This window comes from Telmatherina bonti (genome assembly GCF_933228915.1).
Source record: "Telmatherina bonti genome assembly, chromosome: 7".
In the NCBI taxonomy this organism is placed as follows: Eukaryota; Metazoa; Chordata; class Actinopteri; order Atheriniformes; family Telmatherinidae; genus Telmatherina; species Telmatherina bonti.
The window spans coordinates 13,784,646-13,806,986 of NC_136625.1; the positions used below are offsets into that span (position 1 = coordinate 13,784,646).

General features: G+C 37.7%; 1 protein-coding gene across 1 annotated transcript in view; it reads left to right on the plus strand.

Moving 5' to 3' along the window:
• piezo2b (piezo-type mechanosensitive ion channel component 2b) overlaps window positions 1-22,341 on the plus strand; it is a gene marked incomplete at both ends in the record, with an annotated part of 89,787 nt that overhangs the window by 18,753 nt on the left and 48,693 nt on the right. The window contains 8 exons of the mRNA XM_079243755.1: window positions 706-868; window positions 3,450-3,729; window positions 7,172-7,385; window positions 12,513-12,687; window positions 17,687-17,806; window positions 18,441-18,476; window positions 19,014-19,131; window positions 20,822-20,991. Coding sequence (XP_079099881.1) covers window positions 706-868; window positions 3,450-3,729; window positions 7,172-7,385; window positions 12,513-12,687; window positions 17,687-17,806; window positions 18,441-18,476; window positions 19,014-19,131; window positions 20,822-20,991 — 1,276 coding nt within the window. The remainder of the gene's footprint in view (window positions 1-705; window positions 869-3,449; window positions 3,730-7,171; window positions 7,386-12,512; window positions 12,688-17,686; window positions 17,807-18,440; window positions 18,477-19,013; window positions 19,132-20,821; window positions 20,992-22,341) is intronic.

Consider the following 22,341-nt stretch of genomic DNA (forward strand, 5'->3'; position numbering starts at 1 on the left):
GAGAAAAAAGTTAATTGCGCCAACTACCTTATTACGGACAAACAATTCATCTTCAAAGGAGTAAACATGTTGTTCATTGCTAAGTCTGAAAAAAAAGAGAGTATATAACACATTTTCTCATGGTTTTTGGTTTGAATGGAATTTCACTCACTTGTTAATAGCAATACATTTAAGACCAGCAAGGCTGTTTTTATTAAAGAGGGTGGTACTCCACATAAAAGCTAAAGCTTCTGACACAACATATTAAAAGAACAATTAAGTAACGGAAAACTCCAGATTCCCATGCATTCATGTGAAGAGGTGCTATTTTTCTGAAAGATATAATTGCTGCTATATTATTTCTTCCTGTGAATTGGATAGCCTTCGTCATTTTGAACACAACTAATAGAAACTATCGACTTACATGCTCGTACATGCATTTAAAATATATTGTTTGAACGATTTGAATTTAAGAAGTGTGACAGACAGGGATGTTTCACAAAGGTCCCTTACCATAAGACCCTGGATGTCCCTGAAAAACTGTTTACATTATCAGTAGTTGTTCATGGATGGTTAAATGAGCTGTAATATGTCCCAGTTTCCATAATTTTGTTTGGGTCTCAGCCTGCATGGATTATTCCGAACCCTAATTTTGAGATATATTTGGTTTTACCTGTGTTTTCAGGAAACCAACCAGTATGTGTCCTCTGTTTTCTGTTTGTCTAGTGTGATTGGTGCAGATGCTGGGAACGGCATCCGAGTTTTCATCCCTGACATCGGCATGTTCATGGTTGGCTTGGCCATCTGGCTGCTGTGTCGCAGCCTGGTCCAGAAGAGACCGCCGGAAGAAATGGCTCAATACAACGCAGACTTTGAGGGAGACGAACAAGTGAGTTTCCTTTTGTGCTGAAATGCAGTGCCTTATTTGTCTCAGCCATAACATGAGAGAGTATACCTAATGAATATTTAAATGGTAGAATGGAGCATATTTTTATGTCTCCATACGTATGAGTCCATGATTCCATGAAGTTGAGATGAGCCGTGAATACTTTAAAAGGAAAATGCAAATGTTGACTATTTGGTAGATAAACTAAAGATCATCTTTTGAATCAAACTTTACACTTTGAGAAAAAAAATATGACAAAGAGATTCAAATATTGTGTATTTTTAGATTGTTTTGTGTGCACATTTAACTTGTGTTTCACAACATTAATCATAGCATTGCTTACTTTTACACTTTTGTTATGCTTTAAAATGAAATTGAGCTAAAAAAACAACAACTTTTCATACGTGAAGTGAGGCTGTTGATCAATTGACTTGTTATGGATGATATTTAGGGAATCTGCATTCATCATTCAGTTGATTTGATGTAAATCTGGATTGTGGTTCTTTTTATTTAAAAAAAAGGACAAACAAACCAACTAATTTAATTCCACTAATAGTACTGAAATGATGTATTTGTGGGTACTTAGTGGTTTAGGCTCCAACACAACATCAGATTTTTATGGTGGACATGTTGGGTTGCAAGAGAGGGCACAGTTCATGTTTTCCTGTGTAGGAGCGCATGTTTACATTATGTAAACAAGAACTGACATCAACAACTTGGTAACAAAAAGAGACAAAACTGACAGATTTCACCTGATTGACAGCTCACTCTTAGTCCTAATGGATTGGTGTATCATCTGTAGTCAGAAATATTTTATTTATTTTTTTGATTAATTCAGCAGTATTTATCTAAAGTGACTCACAAGGGAAGTCAGTGTGAGTTTCAGTATTTTGCCTAAAGATGATTTGATATATAGACTGGGGATCAACGAGTAACCATTGTTGGTCTCAGTTACAGTCCTCACAGATTTTTGTAATAGCTGAATTTATTTCTAATACTTTTTAAAGTAATAGAAACAAGTTTGTTTGTTTATAACATTAAGAAAAAATAACTTGCTCTTAATGTCCCTTTGATGGACTGGTGATAGCTTGGATAGGCGCCAGCTGTGATCCTGAATTTGACTAAGAAGCTAAGAAAATGGATGAATGAATAAACTTGCACGTAAAACATTTACATTTACAAACAAATGAAAATGTTTCTAATTTATGTCTAGAAGCAAAAAAGTCTCAGAAGAAACAGACGTTTTGATGATTCTGGAAAGTTAAGCATTCAAATCAATGAGGCGGTGTTATTATACATATAAAAATATTCCCTCTGTTTCTGTTCATCATTCTTAATGTGCAGAGTTAATGCATGTTTTACAACTAGATTTAATTAAATTCACTCTTCTGATAAATGATTGTGACAATGTGATTGATTCTTGATAAATAAAGTTCTTTATCTTCTCAATATGTTCTCATTGCATCTGGTCAAAGGTGATTACTGAGGTGTATAGATGGGAATAAAAAGATTTCTGAAAACGTTAACTTTATGGGCTTTATGTTTCTCTGGATGTGATGCATAACAATATTTATGCTATTAACTTGCAGACCAAGCATTGTTGTTTCCACATCATTAATTCTCTTCCCACTCTTAGATTGTGTATACATTTGAAAGAATATTTTCTCATATGCCCATGTGCTGAAGCCCCTCTTCAGGTCATGGCGTTTTGCAGCCTTCCCTCTTGGCAACCCTTACTTACTCACCTCATTTCTCTTACATGATCTTTAAAAGCATCCTTTGACATTTCAAACTGACTGATTAAATTAAGTTAAATTCATTTAAATATACATATATAAAAAAGCCTTTGCATATTTTCCTGAGAAGATTCTGTCTTCAGTGAGCTTCACAGGCTGTGACGAACAGGAGTTTGAATATAGACTTCTGTGTGAGAGTTGATGACTTGGAAAACAGCCCCTCTCCCTGGCAAGTCCTACCTTTTATGACTCAGTCTTAATTAAATCCACATTCGTTTTGAATACGCCTGCTCACGCTGGCACAGATGGCATGGTTCCCCACCACTAAGAAAAAAACAGAAATTCCTCCACATGAGTCTGTTGTGGCTTATGTTTTTTGAGAGTGAGCCATCTGAGCTGAAGATATTGTTTCGGTCAAAGCAAGATTTATACCACCTGCTACTCTGGGAATCTTGTGTCTTACATGTTGACGTGATGCCATCTCGTTATATTTCTGTTTTACTGTGGAAGAAGAGGGGGCATAGTTACTTAGACGCAGCAGCCAAGGAAGAAATAGATGGACTAGATCTCAAGCCATCATGCGGTTCCAGAGGAAAACATCTGCTACGGGCTGCTGGTAATGTCTCAAGCTGCCATGCAGACCTCATGTTTGCTCAGATAGATCCTGTTTTCGTGGTGAAATACAGTCACAGAAAAGTGTTCTGCAAAGTAGCAAGGGAAACACGGGGATTGTAATGCTGACGCTACCTGTAGGAAGGTTTTTTCAGCACCATGGAGAGCTCTGACCATCAAACGGCAGCGTTCACCTTTAGTGCTAAACTGTTTTGTTACTTTTATCCACTTGTAAGGATGAAGAGGAAAAAGTGAGCCTGGATGACAACAACATCTTGCTGGAGGAAGACTTTGAAGCAGGGTACGAAGCTGAGGAGGATGAAGACAATGAGGAGCTGTATGGGGGAGAGGAAGAAGAAGGGGAGGAAGAGGAGGAGGAGGAAGAAGCGAAAGAGAGCACAAAGATGAAGATCCTGCGGCTGGTGGCTGAAGTGGCTTCCAAAGTGAAGCAGATCATCGGGAACTTGATCACCAAAGCAGGAATGGTAGTGGTTACCATCTTACTGGGCATGACTGGTGAGTCTCTCTGGATTTTACGTTGTGAAAGTGGAAATATTTAACTTCTACACGAATGCTGAGATGATTTTTTGGATGGTTTTCTCACAACCAGCAGGGAGATGTTCCAGTTATGATGAATTGTTATTGAAAATATTGCCCATTTTATGAAACAGGCAATCAATTTTACCAACCAAAATGTATTACTTGTATAAAGAGGTTGTAGAATAGATTATTGCAAAATATATTATCTGTTTAACTGCTTAGGCAGCTTCACCCTGGAGTTTTACTGTCCTGGGCCTCAGTCCGTCATCCCCCACACTGCAGCCCCCCACCCCCACCCCGTTGCTGAGCGCATCTGATACTTTATCACTTTCCTTCTCTTCTCTGCTGTCAGTTTGTCTGTAAGCATGTGGTGTAGTTTGTCTTTGTAAAGACAGTTGTATAAGAAAGTACAACCGTTTTTAACCTTTTCCAGTCATGAAGATGCCTCCTATATATATATTCAGTAAGGATTAAACAACGAGAAGCCGTGCATCACATGGTTTTAATGCACGACACAGAGTCTAGAACACCATGACGCTGATACCATGGTCCCACGCAGTAAACATGCTATAACAAATGTTTATTTATTTATTTATTTTTTTTTCCCACAAAATTTGGTAAATATGCTAAAGTGTAGAAACTATTTTATGTCAAAAGCCAGCTGATCTCTACCAGTTGATTAATGTGTTGCCATGGTGATGCCCGTAACAGATATGAAACAGTGATTTAACTTGGTGAACTACGTATATCCCAAAAATAATGAGAGCCAGTTGGCATTACAATTCTTAGAGACATGGTGTAAGTTACTTTAATTGAATTTAATTGAACAGGTTAATTCTTTATTACCAATAAAAAAAAAAGTTCTTTTTACTGCATAAAACCCTACAATAGTCTTCAGTGGACATTATGAAACAGTCATTTTTATTTATTTATTTGTCTATTTGGCAGGGACAGTACAAGAATAACTTGCCACCTAGGTGGCCGATGCCATGTACATAAGGCTTATAGCCGCAGGCAAATTTATGGCCCCCGTCCCTGGTTAGGCTTTTCAAGTTTTGTAGTTATAGTTGAGGCACTTCCTAATTTATTGCAGTGGCGCTGAAGAAGCCTCTGTCTGAACACACTTTAATGCTTGAGTAGATGGAGTCCAGTGTTGTCCATTATGTTGAGCAGCTTTTATAATATTTTTCTTTGCTTAATCAATAATATCATAAACGACTGAAGTATCTTGAAAATCTAGATGTTGAGAAAACAGGGACTTCTTCTATGTTATCCATAATGCTGGCTCATTTAGGCCCATTATTAATTCAGACAAATGATTTTTTTTAAAACAATTTATGTAAAATTCTTAATACAATAAATGACTCATTGGCTTTTTAAAAAATGTTTGCTGTACTGTTATCACCATACACTGTATAAAAGATAAAAGATGGACGGAGCCTCTGTGACGTCACCCATAGGCTTATGAAGAGCTGATTTGAAGCTCGGTGGGCGGTTCCTACCATCGCCAACTTGACAGGGACATGCGTGTCATCTTGCCCTGAAAATACAAATATGGGCAAAGAGGTAGAGCTGAGGGGGGGGGGGTCTTCACTTTTAACTGCCAGAGGTTGCCGCTTGGTTATCACACAACAGACGGGTACGGTACGTTATTGCCAAAAAAAAAGCTGTTCACATAGGTAATATTTAGGCTCTTGCATATAATTTACTACACAGACACATGACATTATCATCATCACATAAAAAATTCAACATTGTCAGACAAAAACATGTAATTTAATAATCACATTTAACACTTTAACCAATTTACCAAGCGCTGGATTGTTCGCCAACTAATAGGGAACGTGAGCTGAGATTAGACTGATGTAAGACAGGTTAGTTTTACCCTACTGATGATGTGTTGTTGCAATTTTCAAAGCTAAATTCAGTGACATATTGCTTGCCAGTACTTGCACAGACTAATCAACAGCCAACACTGGCCATGTTTATGTGAAACTGTAATTTCAGATAAACGATTATTTCGCTTTAAACTGGTGAAAAATGACCATGTAAACACCTAATTCCAAATGAAAAAGTCGATTCAGAATTCAACTTAATTCCAAAATAAGTGGCTGATTTATTCGCATTTTAAATCCGAACTGTTTAATTCCTCAGGTAAACCTTAATTTGGCTCCAATTTCATTCTGATCGTTCTGCGCATGCTCCTTCCCTTGTCCCGTCGCGACGACGCACATATTCCACGTGTTGTTTTACCTCCTGTCTTTGTAGTCTATTTCCTTTCTTCTTCTCAGCTGCTTAAAAAAAGTAAGGTGGTATGCTTGTGTCGAGCTGGTGCTTCAAAATTATAATCAAAATAACTGCAAAATTGGTACTTATTACGCAGTTTTCCAAGTTACGACCAAAAAGACAAGCAGGAAGCGAACTTTGTTTTTTTGCAGTAAGCCTAAGTAAGTCACGCCTGCCCCTCTGTCCAATCAGAACCCTTTCCAACCCGCTGATCTAAAGCGGAATTAAGTAAGGACGTGTTTCCCTGTAAACCTACATTCAGAATTATTATTTTCATGTAAACTTGTAGGAGAATACTGTTAATTCGGAATGATTTAATTCTAAATGATTAATTCTGCATTAAAAAAATTCATGTACACATCCAACCAAAATGCCTTCAGGAGGTCAGACACTGGATAGCTAACAACTGTCTTCAGTTATATGATATTAAGTCAGGGGTGGTTATTTTTGGCCTTGCCAGTTCCTCAGTAGATTTAGAAATGTACCTCTCAGGGTCTTTATAATTTAGTTTTCGGACCTTTGCAAAGAAAGTGAGATTATTTGATTGTGAATATAAATTTGACAAATAAATTCAGTGATTAAAAAGTTTCTTTTCCCACTTGAGAAACATGGCTAGACAAAAGTCCTTCCTTTTCAGCAATGACTTTAACACAATTATTGCCACATTAATCACTTCAAGGTTGGATTATTGTAATAGTCTGTACCTGGATATCAGCCAGTCTCTCTTTTACTCAGCAGCTAGATTTATAAATAGTGCCAGAAAAAGACAAAGCATCACCGCTGTTCCTTTATTTCTCCACTGGCTCCCAATTAAAAACAGAATTGATTTTAAAATCCCTTTGTACGTTACTAAGACTTTATTGGTATTTGGCACCTGAGTACATTTCTGCTCTTACTTTAACTGCAGACCTCTGAGATCCTCTGAAAAACTGCTTTTAGCTGTTCTCTGGTCGCGGTTAGTTATTAAAGAAGATCGTGGCTTTGCAGGCATATTTGTGAGATTTCCAAGAGCTCAGTGACGTGAGAATCCACCTTTATATGAAAAGGTGTGTATATGTATATAACAAAAAAATAAATCTTGGCTGTTTTAAATGAAGCTGTGTTCTTCTGTCCTCTGTGTGTGTGTTTGCAGGGATTATGCTGCCATCTATGACCTCTTTTGTTTACTTCTCCACCTTCCTTTTCCTGTGCACCTGGTGGTCCTTCTGTCGGACCTTCAACACACTCATCTTCAGCTGCATGTGCATTCTGATGGCCATCTTCAGTGCTGGACACCTCATCTTGCTGTATTTGTACCAGTTCCAGTTCTTTCAGGAGTCTGTCTCACGAAACGACCCTTACACCAGGTCAGATATGACTTATCTTCACACCAGCAGACAGAATCTAAACACTAAAGCCTTTTAATGAAATACCCTATTTGCATTGTGTTACAAAACATACAAAACACACTTCAAGTTCATTGATTTGTTCCACTTTGACTTTCAATATCTTTTTCGCTACATTAAGATGTCTTATAAATATGCTCTTGTTTCTTCTTTTTAACTTTCTTTGTGTAGTTGAATAGGACAGCTGGACAAAAATCAAACCAAACGTGCTACAAACTCCCATCTCACTTTGGCAAGCAATTAAACAACACAATAGCTTAATTTTGCTGCCTGACTTCCAAATAGTCTAAACATACAAGTAAAGATCTCAACAGCCAAGTCTCCTCTGAATCAAGCATATTCATTGCACCCCATCAAGCCAAGGTTGTTTAAATCCAAATAGATAATTGCTATTGTCACTAACATGAAGGCAGAGGAAAGGTCAAGCCTAGCTGGAGGGTAGATGTTTCAAACTCCTACTCTCAGTTCAGCTGGAGGAGAAGCAAAGCTTTTATGCTGATTTGTGCAACCAGTGTCTTTTATTATGTATGAGGAAGGAGACAATCAGCTGTCTGTGGCTGTGTAACGCTGTGGTTGGAGTAGAGCCATTGTTTTATGTCTTGCCAACAAATGTTAGTCACAGTTGAAATCTGATTTTGCACACTCCAAAAGAACTAAAAAATTTGGATTAACATGAAAAAAAAGAAGAAACTTTAGTTTTTTTATTATTTATTTTTGTAAATTTGTTTTTGGTGATTAGAGGTGGCTTAAGTATAACCTGTTTGGGCTGATTGTACTTTATACAGGAAACTTGAGTTTAAATCAGTTTTAAAGGGTTGGTGGAACACATTTTATACTTTTACTTTAAGTCAATGCTAACAAATTTAAGGAATTATTGACTAATACTTGACTTTGTTTTTTTACTTTGTATTTGTAATATTTTGAAGTTGTGCAATACAAGTATAAGTCAAATATCAAAAAGTACCAAATTTCTTGAAAAGATCAAGTAACATCTGATGATATTTTGATTGCAGTCGATTTGTAATGGCATACTGCTTTTCTAAATAGCCAAATATATCTTTTAGCACTACATCTTATCATTTTGTGATCATAATTTCCAGTTAAACTTGTAATGAGTTACCCTGAGGATCCGTAATTACAGCCACACACAGGGAGTTCTGGACAAATGACCAGTTTATTGGTGGAGGAGTATGAACAGAAGATCAGTCCGGGGGAATGGTCTGCAGAAGAAACCAGGCAACAGCTGGGAGGTAAACAGGATGGCAAAATACTCATCCAGGCAAAGACAAGGCTCAGAGATCCAAAGACAGGCAGGGTCGGTAACCAGAAGATCCGAAAGGTAGCGGTATCCGTCGAGGGCAAGGCAAGGAGGGTAATCCAGGGGCATGAAGCAGAGGGTCGGCAACTGAGGAACAATCTGTAGACCGCTGGAACAAAACTAGACATAGTTCTGATTATTATCTGGCAGAAAAGGAGGGATTGGAGGGAGCTTAAGTAGGCAGTGAGAGAAAAGGAAACCAGGTGAACTGAATGAGGTAGCAGAGGCAATTAGGAAGCCAGCAGGTGAATCGAGTAATCAATGATGAGCGCCAGGAGATCAGGGTGGCAAAAACATGACATAAACTTACTTTAGTCATCAAAATGTGAAGGGACCAGTTTTTTTTAAATGTAGATATTTCATCCAAATACTTTATCATTTAATTATGTTTAACTATAAATATTAAGTAAATCTGGACACAATGTTAATCTTTATTAAAATGATCAATTAGCCAATTTCCCATTCTTTCAAGTTCAGCAAAAAATACTTAAATCGTTGAGCTTCACTGTAACCTTAATGTGCAATAAATGCTATTTGCTTTTAACATGAAATAAATAGTAGTTCTAAGTGTGATGTGCTCAGCCCCTGGTGTTTACTGCTTATTTTAGTCATAATATATCTTCTAATCTTTAACAAAATGACATATGAACACATTCAAAAGGTCAAAAACTCTACTTGACCTGTCTACATGAGCTGTCTTTTTAAATACGGTGTGTTTTAACACACTCAACTTTTAATCTAGCTCATGTCTGACAAAAAATAAATAAATAACCAAAACGAAAAACAGGAAAATTAGCCCCACAGCGGAACTGCTTTCTTAAAAATAATATTGAAGTTCATATGTTTTCAGGTAAATAATGTAGTGTGTGAAAGTCACAAAAAGATGAATGAAGATCTGCTAAAAATGCATAAAGTGAAACCTCAATAAAATGAATAGGAAATGGAAGCACACTCAGACAATACTGAACGTTATGTTGCTGATCTGATAACTAGAAATAATGATGTGTCTTTCAGACCCCAGCTGCACTGAAGCTGTGTCAGTGTAGCTGGTGACTCAATGCCCTTGCTGTTGCAGCCGTTTATTGACCTTGCGTTCTCCCCATTCCTATCCCGCCTTTAATAGAAGATAAGGCACTCAATGCAGTGCTGCATTAAGACCTTTTATTTAAAAAATAAAAAAATAAAAAATAAATGAATGAAGCATGACACTGGTGATGTGATCAATGTGTTTTGGCTTGCTGGTTTCCATGAGAAGCTTCTGGCTGTTCCGCCCAAAACTATTCCAACACTTGTCATCCTTTCTCCCTGAAGAGGTCGCCACAGCAAATCATCGACTTCCTACTACCAGCCGAACCACGTTTGTACTTGGGCACATGCTTTCCGCTGGTTGCCCATCCTGACGCAATCCTTTTTATCATGGTTCGGGACCTTGGGGAGCAGGACTCGAACCACCAGTAGTGGTGGAGATCAGTAATTATTCTTCTTGTGCTCTCATACCTAGACACTGACAGTAATACAGTTAAATACAGATGTTGGACGACAGCTATATTGTGCATGTAAAGGTACGAAGTGATGCTCAGGACTCACAGAGATCTCTTCACAAAAAAGAAACTTCTGTTTCATGTTTGCTTATTTTTCTTCTTCTGGTGAAGTCAGGAGGAAAGCCGATACTTGGACCTCAAATGCACTTGTCTAAATAGTTTCAAACTTAGGGCACGGCATGCCCTGATATTATTTGTTAAATGAATATTCATCAAAGAAGTACAACGAAAAAAAAAAAGCTTGATATAGAATTACTTGGCTTGTAAATGAGCTTCTTTTAGGCTACAGCCCTGAGGCATGAAATGCTGGTGTTTTAAAAAAGCTGACTTTTATTTAAAGAAAGGCTTTCTTCTATGTCTAAAGGCTTTCGTTTGGAAAGATTCTCATTCAGGGGCTCATTTCACAAATCGGGCAACTATTTCACAATCTGCCATGTCCTTATGTTCATGTTGACTTTCCACTGCTCTGAGGTATTTTTGTCTGCCTGATGAGGCCCGATGAGATGTTTAAAACTAAGACATTCTCCTCTGTTCTGCACCGTTTCCTCAATGCACACCTTCAGGCAGCTAGAGTCAAACTCTCAGACCATTAATATGCACAGCCCCCGTTGGACAATGGGCCATTGCAGTGCTTGCCCTAATTGTTCTTGTTGACAGTGACTCGGCCTTGCTGTGGGTCTGGTGCTGAGTGAGACTGTTGAGAGGCCTGGCTTCGATTCCACTTCCTGCCTCCCCCACCTTACAATGGAAGTCCCCAGTCATATGACCAGCTGGCCTTCCCCAGTTGTTAGAAGAAACAGGAAGTGCCTTAGGCTGAGGAGGGTGGTCACTCCTCCTCTTGGCAAAAAAAGGCTCCGGAGGCTTCTAAATTGGAGTAGTTGTCACACATACGTCACTGCTTTTCCTGAGCTGATGAACTTTGTGCTGGTCAGGAGGAAGAGAAAAGAGCCTTACGGCATCCTTTCTTGTACAAACACAGTTTTAGTCTCGCTGCATTGTTCAAATTCCAAAGCTGGAGGATTTCCATGTCAGGAATGACGCTTAATTTAGAGAGCTGCTTTCATACAAGGCCATCAGCAAAAGACATTTAAAGCCCGGGAACCGTTTTTTGATTATTTTGTTTATTTTTTGTTGCTTGAAAGAGAAACTAATTCTGAGTTATTAATTGTCAGCCAGGAAACTGGGTTTGTTCCTTTTGGCAGGATCAACTTCTTGCACCTGGACCTGAAGAAGCCTCTTACTGTAGATTTTTCTTTCCTCGCTGTGTTGCTTACAGCGCTTCAACACTTGTCCATTACTAGAAAAAAAACACATCACATTACTTTTGGATCATAAAACTATGTACTAAATTGAAATGAAAAAGTGAACTTTAGAATTACCTTAATGTGTCCATTGTATTTATTAGTATTAACAAGCTTGACAAGGCTGCTGGAAAACCGTTGGGTCTTTGCATTCATGTGGGTGCAACTTTGACACATACTGCCTACGTTAACACTGCTGTAGATAAGCACTCTCCCTGTTAGAAGTGCCCTCTCCACACTGGGCAATATGTGCTCACGAAGCTACAAAAACTGTTCAGGAACTATTTGATGAACACAACAAAGATGCCAAAGGGTTGTTTCCACATCTGTTCCGGCAACTGGAGATCTGCTAGAACAAGTCCAAACTGTGGAGGCCCCACCCGCAGCATGATGGGATGATGGGATCTTCTGTATTAGGAGACAGTTTTAAAATTGTGACAGATCTGTGTATTTCAGATCTTTACAGAAGATACTGAGGCATTCCCAAGCCAGATAAGATATCTGTTTAGTCTGTTTAGAAGTTAGTGCACAATTCAAGAGTATTGTGCTTACTGTTCTACATCTTACCTCATAACTCAAGGACGACTATCTTCTCCACTTCTATTGTACATTTAAAAGATTTAACTTTTAAATGTACAAAGCAACAAAAGCTTCCCTTTTTTCTTTGGGGGCTGACTATAAAAGTAAAAGTAAGGCTGTGGGAGATGGAGAACAGTGCAAAAAGGAGGAATTTTGTCATTCCTTGCGCGTTATTCATTTAAAATGCAGTCAATTCTCACCACCTTTAACAACTTGAAACAAAGTTCTTTATGTAGTCAAATACATGCTATAATAAATAAATCATCATCAATTGAGATTGATCATTGTTGTCATGTTTTCAACACTGCCCTTTCCTACCTTCATATACTAACCTATTTTATCTCTGCAGAGTATTTGGCATCTCCCCCATTGTTCAGACCGACTGCTCCTGCACGTGGAAGTTCATGGTGCGCCCGGATCGTAAGTGGTACCACTTTGTCAATCCCATCATGCTGCTGATTCTGTATTACACCCTGGCAACGCTCATCCGCCTCTGGCTGCAGGAGCCTGTTGACCACCTGATGGTGAGTACAGCACATTATAATACTCTAATACAATGCAGATTTTAGCCTTTTTTATTCTCAACTGCACAATATTTGTATTTGGAAAGATAATGATTTGGTCAGTAGATTACAGTAATTGTATGTGATGATTTTGTTTTTTTAAGCATTCCTTCAATGTTTTTGTTTATTTTGATATTAAAAACTGTTTTACTGGAGGTATCATGTTATTTTTTTTATTATGTTGAGAGCTAGCTTTAGTTTGGAAAGGAAAAAAAAAAATTGTCTTATCTTGTTATTTTTGCTCCTAGATTTAAGAACCTTTATTTGGTATGCATATTATATAATTTTCTAGAACAATCAGATGCCACTGCCTGAATTTTACTCATTCATGATCTACTCTACTGCTCATTTACACCCACTTCTTGAGCACTTTTCAGTTTAGTGGACAAACTAAAACAAAAGCAGCTGACATAACATGTTGGTACTCGCTACCCTGACCGCCTCACGGTGACTGAGTGATTAATTGTGATATATCAGATGGGTCATCCTGCAGCCAACCTCTAAATGTAAGACTGGAAAACTGTCAAAATATTCATTAATAAGGAGGATAAAGTGGTTTTTGGTCAATTTACTGCTATGACAAGGAACCAAATTGCTCAAATTAAGAATCTATTATAGAGATGATGCCAAATTCTGATTTTTAATACAGTATGTGTACTAACTTTTGTATGTCTGTAATATATTATAAATGTAAAGCACTGATTTCAGATTTATCTCTGCATTAATGGTTCTATTTTGACAGCCCTGGTAAAAAAACAAACAAGTCTGTTAGATAAATGTGCTTATTACAATTATTTGGTGACCCCCCTGAAATTATCTTACGACCTCCAGCTGTCCAGTTTGAGAACCACTGATCTAATCCACACAAATTGGCTGTGATTTAACAATTATTCATGCTATTAAACTTCTTTGACCTGTAGGAGATTTGGAACAGTAAGTGAAAGGACTCTGTGGGTGTCAGAGATGAGTGATAGTGATGTGTATCACTGTGTATTGTGGCACAACTTCACTGTGACAGCTCCACAGTAAATTCCAGACAGTGAGCTGAAATAGATTCAGATTGAATTAAATGGGCAACCATGTGGCCTTGAGATCAGAGAAACTGTACTGATGGAGGATTCCAGTACAATTGATTCCCAGCTGGATCTGACGGCCGTGTGCAGCATAACGTATGTGCTATCTGAGACAGCGTTTGACGAATCATGATGAGAAAACACACGGCGTGATGCTCCTGTTTTGCAGTGCACCGTTGTGTAACAAACAAACAATCTGCAGAGCTGTAACGGGAGATGAATGGCTGGAGGTATGTCTCCGGTGTGTATGAACTAAATGCACTGATGATGCATTGTGTGCACCGTCCAGGTCCAATTCAAATTAGATCTGTGGGCAGCTGCTGGATGACGAAACAAGACATAAACACAGTCAGTTAGTTGTGCTTGCAGGTTTTCACCAGTCAGATGAAGGAACAAGCAACAGAAAAGATGATAATTTTTCTCTTTAACTGTGACACTTTTGGATTGATTGCTCTGTTTGTTATTTGATTATTTTTTTGTAATAATCACTGTTTTGAAGGCAAATGTGCTGCTGTTTCATCCCCTCATCCTCTTATTCAGGCTTAACTTCCCCCCTGTGTTAGATAGTGGCAACTATGCGGGACATAGACGTGTAATCGGTTACCAATAATTGAGTGGTACGATTTACCATCATAAAACCATCGTGATCATTAACTGCAGGCAACTGAAAGAGCACAGCTGCAGAAAGAAGATCCGCTTGGACAAATCATGGACTGTGTGGCGGTCAAATCTATAATGTAAAATCTATCACTTGCTGTGAAGTGTATCTAATAATTTCTCCTGGTTGGAGAACACTGACTGATCCATGCTTTTAGTTACAGTTTAAGGTAACATGGATTTTATACATTATGCTTGTTTTTAGACCTTTGTGCAGCAATTTATTAAGTTTTACATTAGGCTAAGAAGAAAATGTCTAATTACTTTCAAAGGAAAATGTAAGAACAAGATTTAAAGGCTGCAGTCTAACTCATTTTATTTTGCATAAATGCAAGGTGCCGTTTAGTTGAAGGGTAAAGTTTTACTTGCTTTCTTTAGAGTTGCTATAAAATGCATTTTTATGTAAACTTTACCATTATTTGTATTAAGGAGAAAAGTAGCTTGTGGGATTCTGAATTTCCCTGCTTATGGAGTAAGTCTGTAACTTCAGGACATTGTTTGAGCTCTTTGACATACGCTCAGAGAGCGGCCATGCCATCTAAGAATTTAGCTATAAATTTAAAGATGCAAGAACTGAAGGTAGGCCCGCATGCAGGTCAAAGATAAGTTTTCAGGTAGACAGAAACAGGACATATCTGTTAAACTCTTTTATTCTGAATACACCAATCTTAGAGACATTTCTGCAGGGAAAGGATGACAAAGTTTATGTGAGTTAACCAATACAGACTGGTATAATGGGACCTTTTTTTTTTTTTTTTTTTTTACTTTCCACTGCTGACATGGAACCATTCTGGGTGAAATATCATACAATATGGTCACATTTAAGAAAGCCCACTTCTGTCTCTGTCTTGCTTTCCCTTGGAGCTCGAGGCTCAGCTCCTCCGTCTTCTAATGGAGTTATAGATTAGTGTTTTTATAGTGGGGTCAATACTTCCCTGCAAACCTGTAGGGCTGTATGCATTATTGATCTTTCCACAGAAGGGTGTGTATGTTTTCACCTACTCTTACACTTTAGATTAAGGGCTAATAATAAAAAATGATTAGTACTTAAATCAGCTTCTGACAGGTCTGTTCCACGGTGGGATTGCTGGACTTTGATGGACCTCATCGCTGCCAAAAGATGAGACAAAGTGGATATTCTGTTTTGTATTTATCAGTTTTTTTTTATTCTTCATTGGCAGTTTATTGTAGAAAAAATTGATATCAACAGATGTCAAAAATTTAGAAATTAATTTTGATGTTTTAAACTCAAGAATCCCGCACAAATTGAATAGATCCACAAAACAATGATGATCATTTTGTAAATTATTTAACACCATGTACATCCACTTTAAACAAGTTAACCCCAAACCAAGAACCAATACTGAAAACAGTGAGTCTTTCAGTATTGATTCCTGCCAGAGATTGCTTGAATGAGTGTTATTTAAAAAAAAAAAAAAAGTTTGGACTATTTGACTTTTTATCGCAACTTTTTATCCTACAGTTTACATAATTGTATGACATGTATTTTATTTGATTTCATTTGTATTACCAGCCAGATGGTTGAGATCTGACAATCTCTTGTGTGAGCACAGCCTGGCCAACATGGCAGCATGAACACAAATAAGAGGGGGGGTATGCAGGACAACACATTACACACATAAAAACAGTAAAACATGGTTAAAACAAACAAACAAACAAACAAAAAAAACATTCTCCAAAGCATATTATGCAGCAAAGCACCTGCATGATACCATATCTCCCATCAACATGGCTGCAACGTGAGGTTGAAACTCGGGAAGCAAGCAGTAAAGTCTGACTGTCTGACAAGCATCACGCACATATTTACACTGACATAACTTATAATGATATAATATAATATAACTTATGATAACTATATATATAATATAATAATAACTTATAATAATAATAAGCTTTTATATTTCTAGAACTTGTACTAATGATGGAAAAGTTAGACCATTGAATGAGAGTCTAATGTCTCCCTGTGGTGAAGAAAGAAAAAAACCTCCAATGACAGAAAAACCTGATCACTCCGTATATTCAGGTCATTTGACCTCATTTTTGCACATATAATGTTGCTGAACCTGCATCTGACCAACTGAAGCAACCCCAAACCATAACTGGCTGCCCCCCCCCACACAGGCATGAACAGTATTTCATCCGTACTCGTGACATCCTGATGTGCCTAGCTCTCTGGGACAGAGTAAATCTGGATTTTCATCAGACCACATGACCATTTTCTATTGCTATTCTGTCCAGTCTTAATGCTTCCTCGAAAATTGAAGCCTTTTTTTCGATTACCCTCACTGATAAATGGTTTTCTTAAGGCTACACAGCTGTTTAGTCCTGATAGCTTGGTTTCTCCTCACTCTGTGTGTGTAAATTTTCCTTCTTTAACCACACAACATCACTGTTCATTTATACTAATGATTTTCTTTTATTTTGATTCCATCAAACATTTAAGTGATCTCTAGTCATAATCCAGATGTCATTCCAGCCATATTTGAACCGCGAAGATGATGGTTCACCGCTGTCCTCTTTTAATAACATCCTTGACTAATCTTAACCCCGCTTTAGTGTTTTGAGCAGTCTTTTTAGTCATGTGCTTGATGCAGACAAACAGTTTAACCCTTCAGAAACAGGTCAGTGTGTGCCAAATCCAAAGAGTGTGTAGCCCAACAGGATTCTGTAAGACACAAGAAACCTATCATTTCATCAGCTAAAGCTAAACCAACTGTTTTTTCATCCAACAGGGATTTTTTATGTGTTTGTTTACTCAAATGTAGGTGTTTTTTTTTCTTTTTTGGCCACAAATGTTTTTTTTTTTTTATTATTGTTTGCATGTAGTTACTGTAAATACTATATCAAGGAGGTAAAGACCACCTGATTTCTACTTGTCTTTGCTGGAACACATTCTGCCAAAATTATGGAGAAAAAAAAGGCACACTTAATGGCAAAACCCCTGTACACAATAAGAATGTTGATTTTTCTTTATATTGTGTTTTATTTATATTTGAGGCACTCCAACCCGACCATGGCCATCAGTATTTCCTCCTAACACGCTCCCCCAGCTGCTCTTCAGATTCAAGCCTTTGCCATCGCTTTGCAGGAGCCGATTACGTCCATGATTCCTGAGAGTATCGAGTCTGTTACACAACAGCAGACTGATCCCTGGGATTGCTGTGGAAGATACACATCAAACACTAAGCCGTCTATCTGTGTTTTTTCAGAACGACAAGGACGATGATATGTGTGAGGAGGAGGAGGAGGAGGACCAGGGCGGACACAGCTCAGCCAACAGTAAGAGGCAGATGTGGTGGGAATCGCGCCAGGGTACAGATGAGAAAAACGTACGTGAGAAACGATGTGATTATTAGACAGTTCATTAAGTAAACATAATTTTGTTAGCATATGCTTGTATGATATCCAACTATGAAAGCAGGACAGTCTGGAAAAGTGTTGGTAATGTAAACAGCATGAAAAAATATTTTTATCACAATTTCCTGAAAAATTCATTCAACAATTTTGGCTGCTGACAAGCAGATGACTCATTTCCTTGAACTGTTGTACAGCTGATAAATATTTTTTCATTCAGTTGAAGTATTAGACAATAATAGGGTAGAATGGAGCAAAGCAAGCATATAGAAGGAGATTTATGGTTATTAGTCTATAAACAACCCTGCAGCCGTTGGTTGTTTTCACAAGCTTCGCAGTCGACTCGTCCTTGGAAAGATTTCAGGTAAACACATCGTCTTGCTCACGTTCTCACACAATTTCTGACCTTGTTCCTATATTCAGGCTTTCACTCTCCTGTGGCAACCTTCTGAGGTCTAAAAGCTTTTAGTGTGCACCGACACAAATGAATGATGAACTCGATTTACAGAGTAGCTGCTGTTTTGCTTATCAGCGTCTGTTAAGAAGAAGAAGAAGGCCTTTGACTTCAGCAGCTCATCAATAACACATCCTGCTCTTTTCTCATCCTAGCTCCTCTCCACCCAGGATGGCATCAGTACAACTGAGGTGCGACTGCTTTGGATGTGTTCTTAAATCTCCTCATCTTTACGCTTTAGTCTTGCTGCAAGAAAGAAAACGAATGTAGAGTGCTTTTTCACACTTCCTGCTCATAAAACAGGACTTTATTAAAGCTGCTTTCTGCTTTCAGTTTAGTTTTTTCAGCAGAATAAAGCTGACAAAATGCATGTAGTGATTTAGTTTTTTGTTTGTTATTGTGGAAATAAAGCTGACTTGAAGCTTTAACTTTTGGTTTTTCTAAATGAAATCAGTTTCCTTTTGACTGTTAGTGTAGCTAAAGTGATGCGAAGGAGGAACCTTTTATTGTCCAACAAAGACAATACACAGTAACTTAATGACACGAAGGAACACAGATATAATGGTTATTGTGCTTCTTCCGAATAAAGAAACCACAATAAACTTTCAAGTAGATCATTTAATCAAAGGAATTATTTTATTACTTTTGTGGGGCAGAATACTACAGAATGGCTTGATCCCACCTCTTTTTCTAGAGGTTCATTTGTACGTTCTGCTGATGATCTGCAGCCTTTGCCCACCACAAACGGGACTTCCTTCGACTATGTCACAGCTGAGAATGGGCCAGTCTGTTTGGACCTGTACTCCACCCCCCAGTATAAAATGGACCAGCGCAGAGACAGTACAGGTGAGCTTTTGATCAGCATTTCCATGAGAAACCCTTTAGAAATAATAAAACTTCTAAGTTCACAAAACTATATTGTAGTGGCAAACTGTCAGCTGTTTAGACGTATATGTATGTGCCTGAGTAAATCTTGTCTTTAAATCAAAATGAATTCAGTACACAAAAAAATGTTGTTGGTTTTTTTTTTTGTTTACAAAAGTTTATTTATTAAAGTTTTAAATATTTCAGAAGGTACATGTAAGGTGTCATTCAGAAAAGTCAGGACATGTCATTCACACTGCATACGAGTCATGGCAACACTGTTGTACATTATGCTTCAGTTTATGCTTTCAGATTTAGATGGCTAAATCTAACAACGGTTAGCTTGATAGAGTTATATTATAACATTTTCCTCATAATTTTGTAAAGGCAGCATATTTACCTTTTCTAATAAAAGTAAATGTTTCTAGGGCCAAGGAGTTTGGAGCTGCAGCCAACCAGGCATGATTTCCATAAACTTCCATTAGCTATGTTTTGCATGTAATAAGCTTCAGGATGTCATTTTCTCATTTACCTTGTTTATTCTAAAGGAATGTGTCTGAATACAGTTTTTGGCACTCCCATCATGTATGGAATCATATTTAACACTTCTGTGTGAAAAAATTGTGTTTAGGGACATTCCTAAAGACACTGGATTACAGTACCTCCAGCTCCATTTTTAATGCAAACATCTGGTGTTTTTGGTTTAGCAACGTAGCTGCTACATCGGTTCTTACTTGCCATTTATATTGGATTAGCTTGTAGTGAGAGTTAATAGACTGTTCTTTAGCTGCAAAACATGCTCTTTTCCAGTTCTCAACAGAGATTTGACTGTTTAGAGTTTCACACCATGTCTGTCTTTTATTTTCTGAGGCAGTTTGAGAACTGTCTTTAATTGTGTTATAAAACTGGGACATTAAACCCTTCTTGCTCTGGTAGTTTACCATTTCTTACAAGGTGGTGCATTAAGGAAGTTTGAAGGATTTTTGCCTTCTGATTTTAAAGCTTCTAATCTATAAATATTTACATTAATTCTTTGATTGGATTCCATATTTTTATCTCAGATCTTAAAAAACACTTAAGTGACTTGTGGTGAAATAGAGCTGCGATTTTACATCTTTTTCTGCCCAGATTTTATATCCCGACTATTTCTTACCAGGTTTAAATGTACTGTTACCCCAAACTGGTGAAAACTGGTTTAGTGTCTGTTTTCATTTTTATGTTGAGGAATCTCTTACAATGCCTGAATTGTGTTTTGGGTGGTTTAGTTAAATATACTGAAAGAGATGAAAAAATTTTGAAATAATGCTCATCTTGAGAAGGTTCATCCAGTCATGGAAATAGGTAACGTAGACCACCTGGCAGTTGTTTCTGTGGCTGATTTAATGTGATCTTTAGTTAGTGACAAGAGTGTAAGAAGTCAGCGCTCCACTTTTCTTAAACATTTGTTCCATATTATTGTTTCCCACAAGTTGCCATTGCATCATCATATGACAGCCATCTTTCTAAAATTCTCTGTTTTAAGACCACTGTGCACATGAACCTTAAGGGAAAGAAGATTTCACTGATTTCTGATGAATGATTCGGCATTTCAAAGCTTTTTTCCAACTACTGGCAGCAAGTTAGGATACATGAGCTTTACTGTTCTGTTCATGAGTTGTTTCTGTCCCATCAGAGAAGAATGAAGAGTGTGTGTATGAGGTGTGTTTGCCGCCAGAAGATTCAGCGTTGAAGGAATCTGAGGACAAAGAAAATGACATAAAGAAAAAAGGCGTTGGCGCATTGGTTAAAATCTTCAACTTCATCATGAAACAGAGCTACGTTTGTGCTCTTATAGCCATGATGGTGAGTATTGCAGTGCACAAGTCACGGGACACACATCCAGCATGCATGTGTTCGATCAGGATTTGTATCATTTTGTTGTTTAGTGAAAGGTAGAAAATGTGAAATGAACCTAAATTAAGTGTTATAAAAATGGTCCAAACTGTCATCAGACAATTTTTATTTGATAAAAGCTGTCTTTTAAAGCTGGGGTAGGTAATGTTGGGGAGCTAGCTAGATATGAAAGTTGTCTGGTTTTACCCTTTGCCTTATCCAAAGCTTGTTTATTTGCAGCTTTTCCCACCAACTATTTTCTCTTTCTGTTTAGGGTTAGGAGGGAAATAAACCGAACCGGGTCGGGGAAATCCTTCCTGCATTTTCTCAGCCATGTTTACCTTCTGAATTTATTCTTCCCTACTTTGTATTTTCATCCTAACACGCTATTTATATGCAGGGTGTGGAGGGGAGTGGAAGGAGGAGAGCCAGGAGAAGAAGCTTACGAAATATGGGAAATGAACAACTCCATTTTGATTCAAATGTTTTGATTCGTCAGAGTTTTGACAGATTTACACTGAGGAGTCTAAATATATTTCTTATTGTTCATGATTACAGAATGTACAGACTGCTATCAGGATAGAAAAAAACCCATTTCCACCAGAGTAAAAAAAAATGGTTCTGAGCAAGATTACCCACCCCAGCTTACATATTTACAGGTAAAATGAAAAGAAAAGTGATACTGTTGCCAGGAAGTAAAACCTGAAATTCACAGGCACTCAATCAGCTTTGACTGGGAAGTCCTGAAGCTCCCAGTGAAACCAGTCAACAGGAGAAAAGTCTTATAATGGCAGACTGTATTTCTACAAGTTCTTTCTGTTCTCTTCTAACTCATTAAGTCAATTTATTAACACACACTTGGCCTGAGTAAATTATGACCTGATAACACACAGAGACAGATAAGCCTTTTTCCTTTATTACAGGGACACAAGAAATAAAAGTTTTATTTCCTTACTGATGTGTAACTTGTGTAAAAATAAGTTCTGAATGCAAAAGGTCAAGTTACAGTGTTTAGAATTATACACAGCTATTAAGAGCATTCATGCATGAAGTCTTGTAAACTCCACCAGGCAGCCCACTTTCCAAACTTATAACCTTTTCCAAAGTCATCTTTGTGATACTCTTGATTGGAGAAAAATGTACATAACGTGTACATTTCTACTCATCCACATCCTTGAGATCCAAAGGATCCTGAGTTTATGTTCAAAAGTGGTTTGTTCTGAAACAGGAGATCCAAAATGATGACAAGGGTACAGCAGACAGAAAAGCATATGTGTCGTCAATAAAGCACAAATTATTTACCCTCCATAACCACACAGC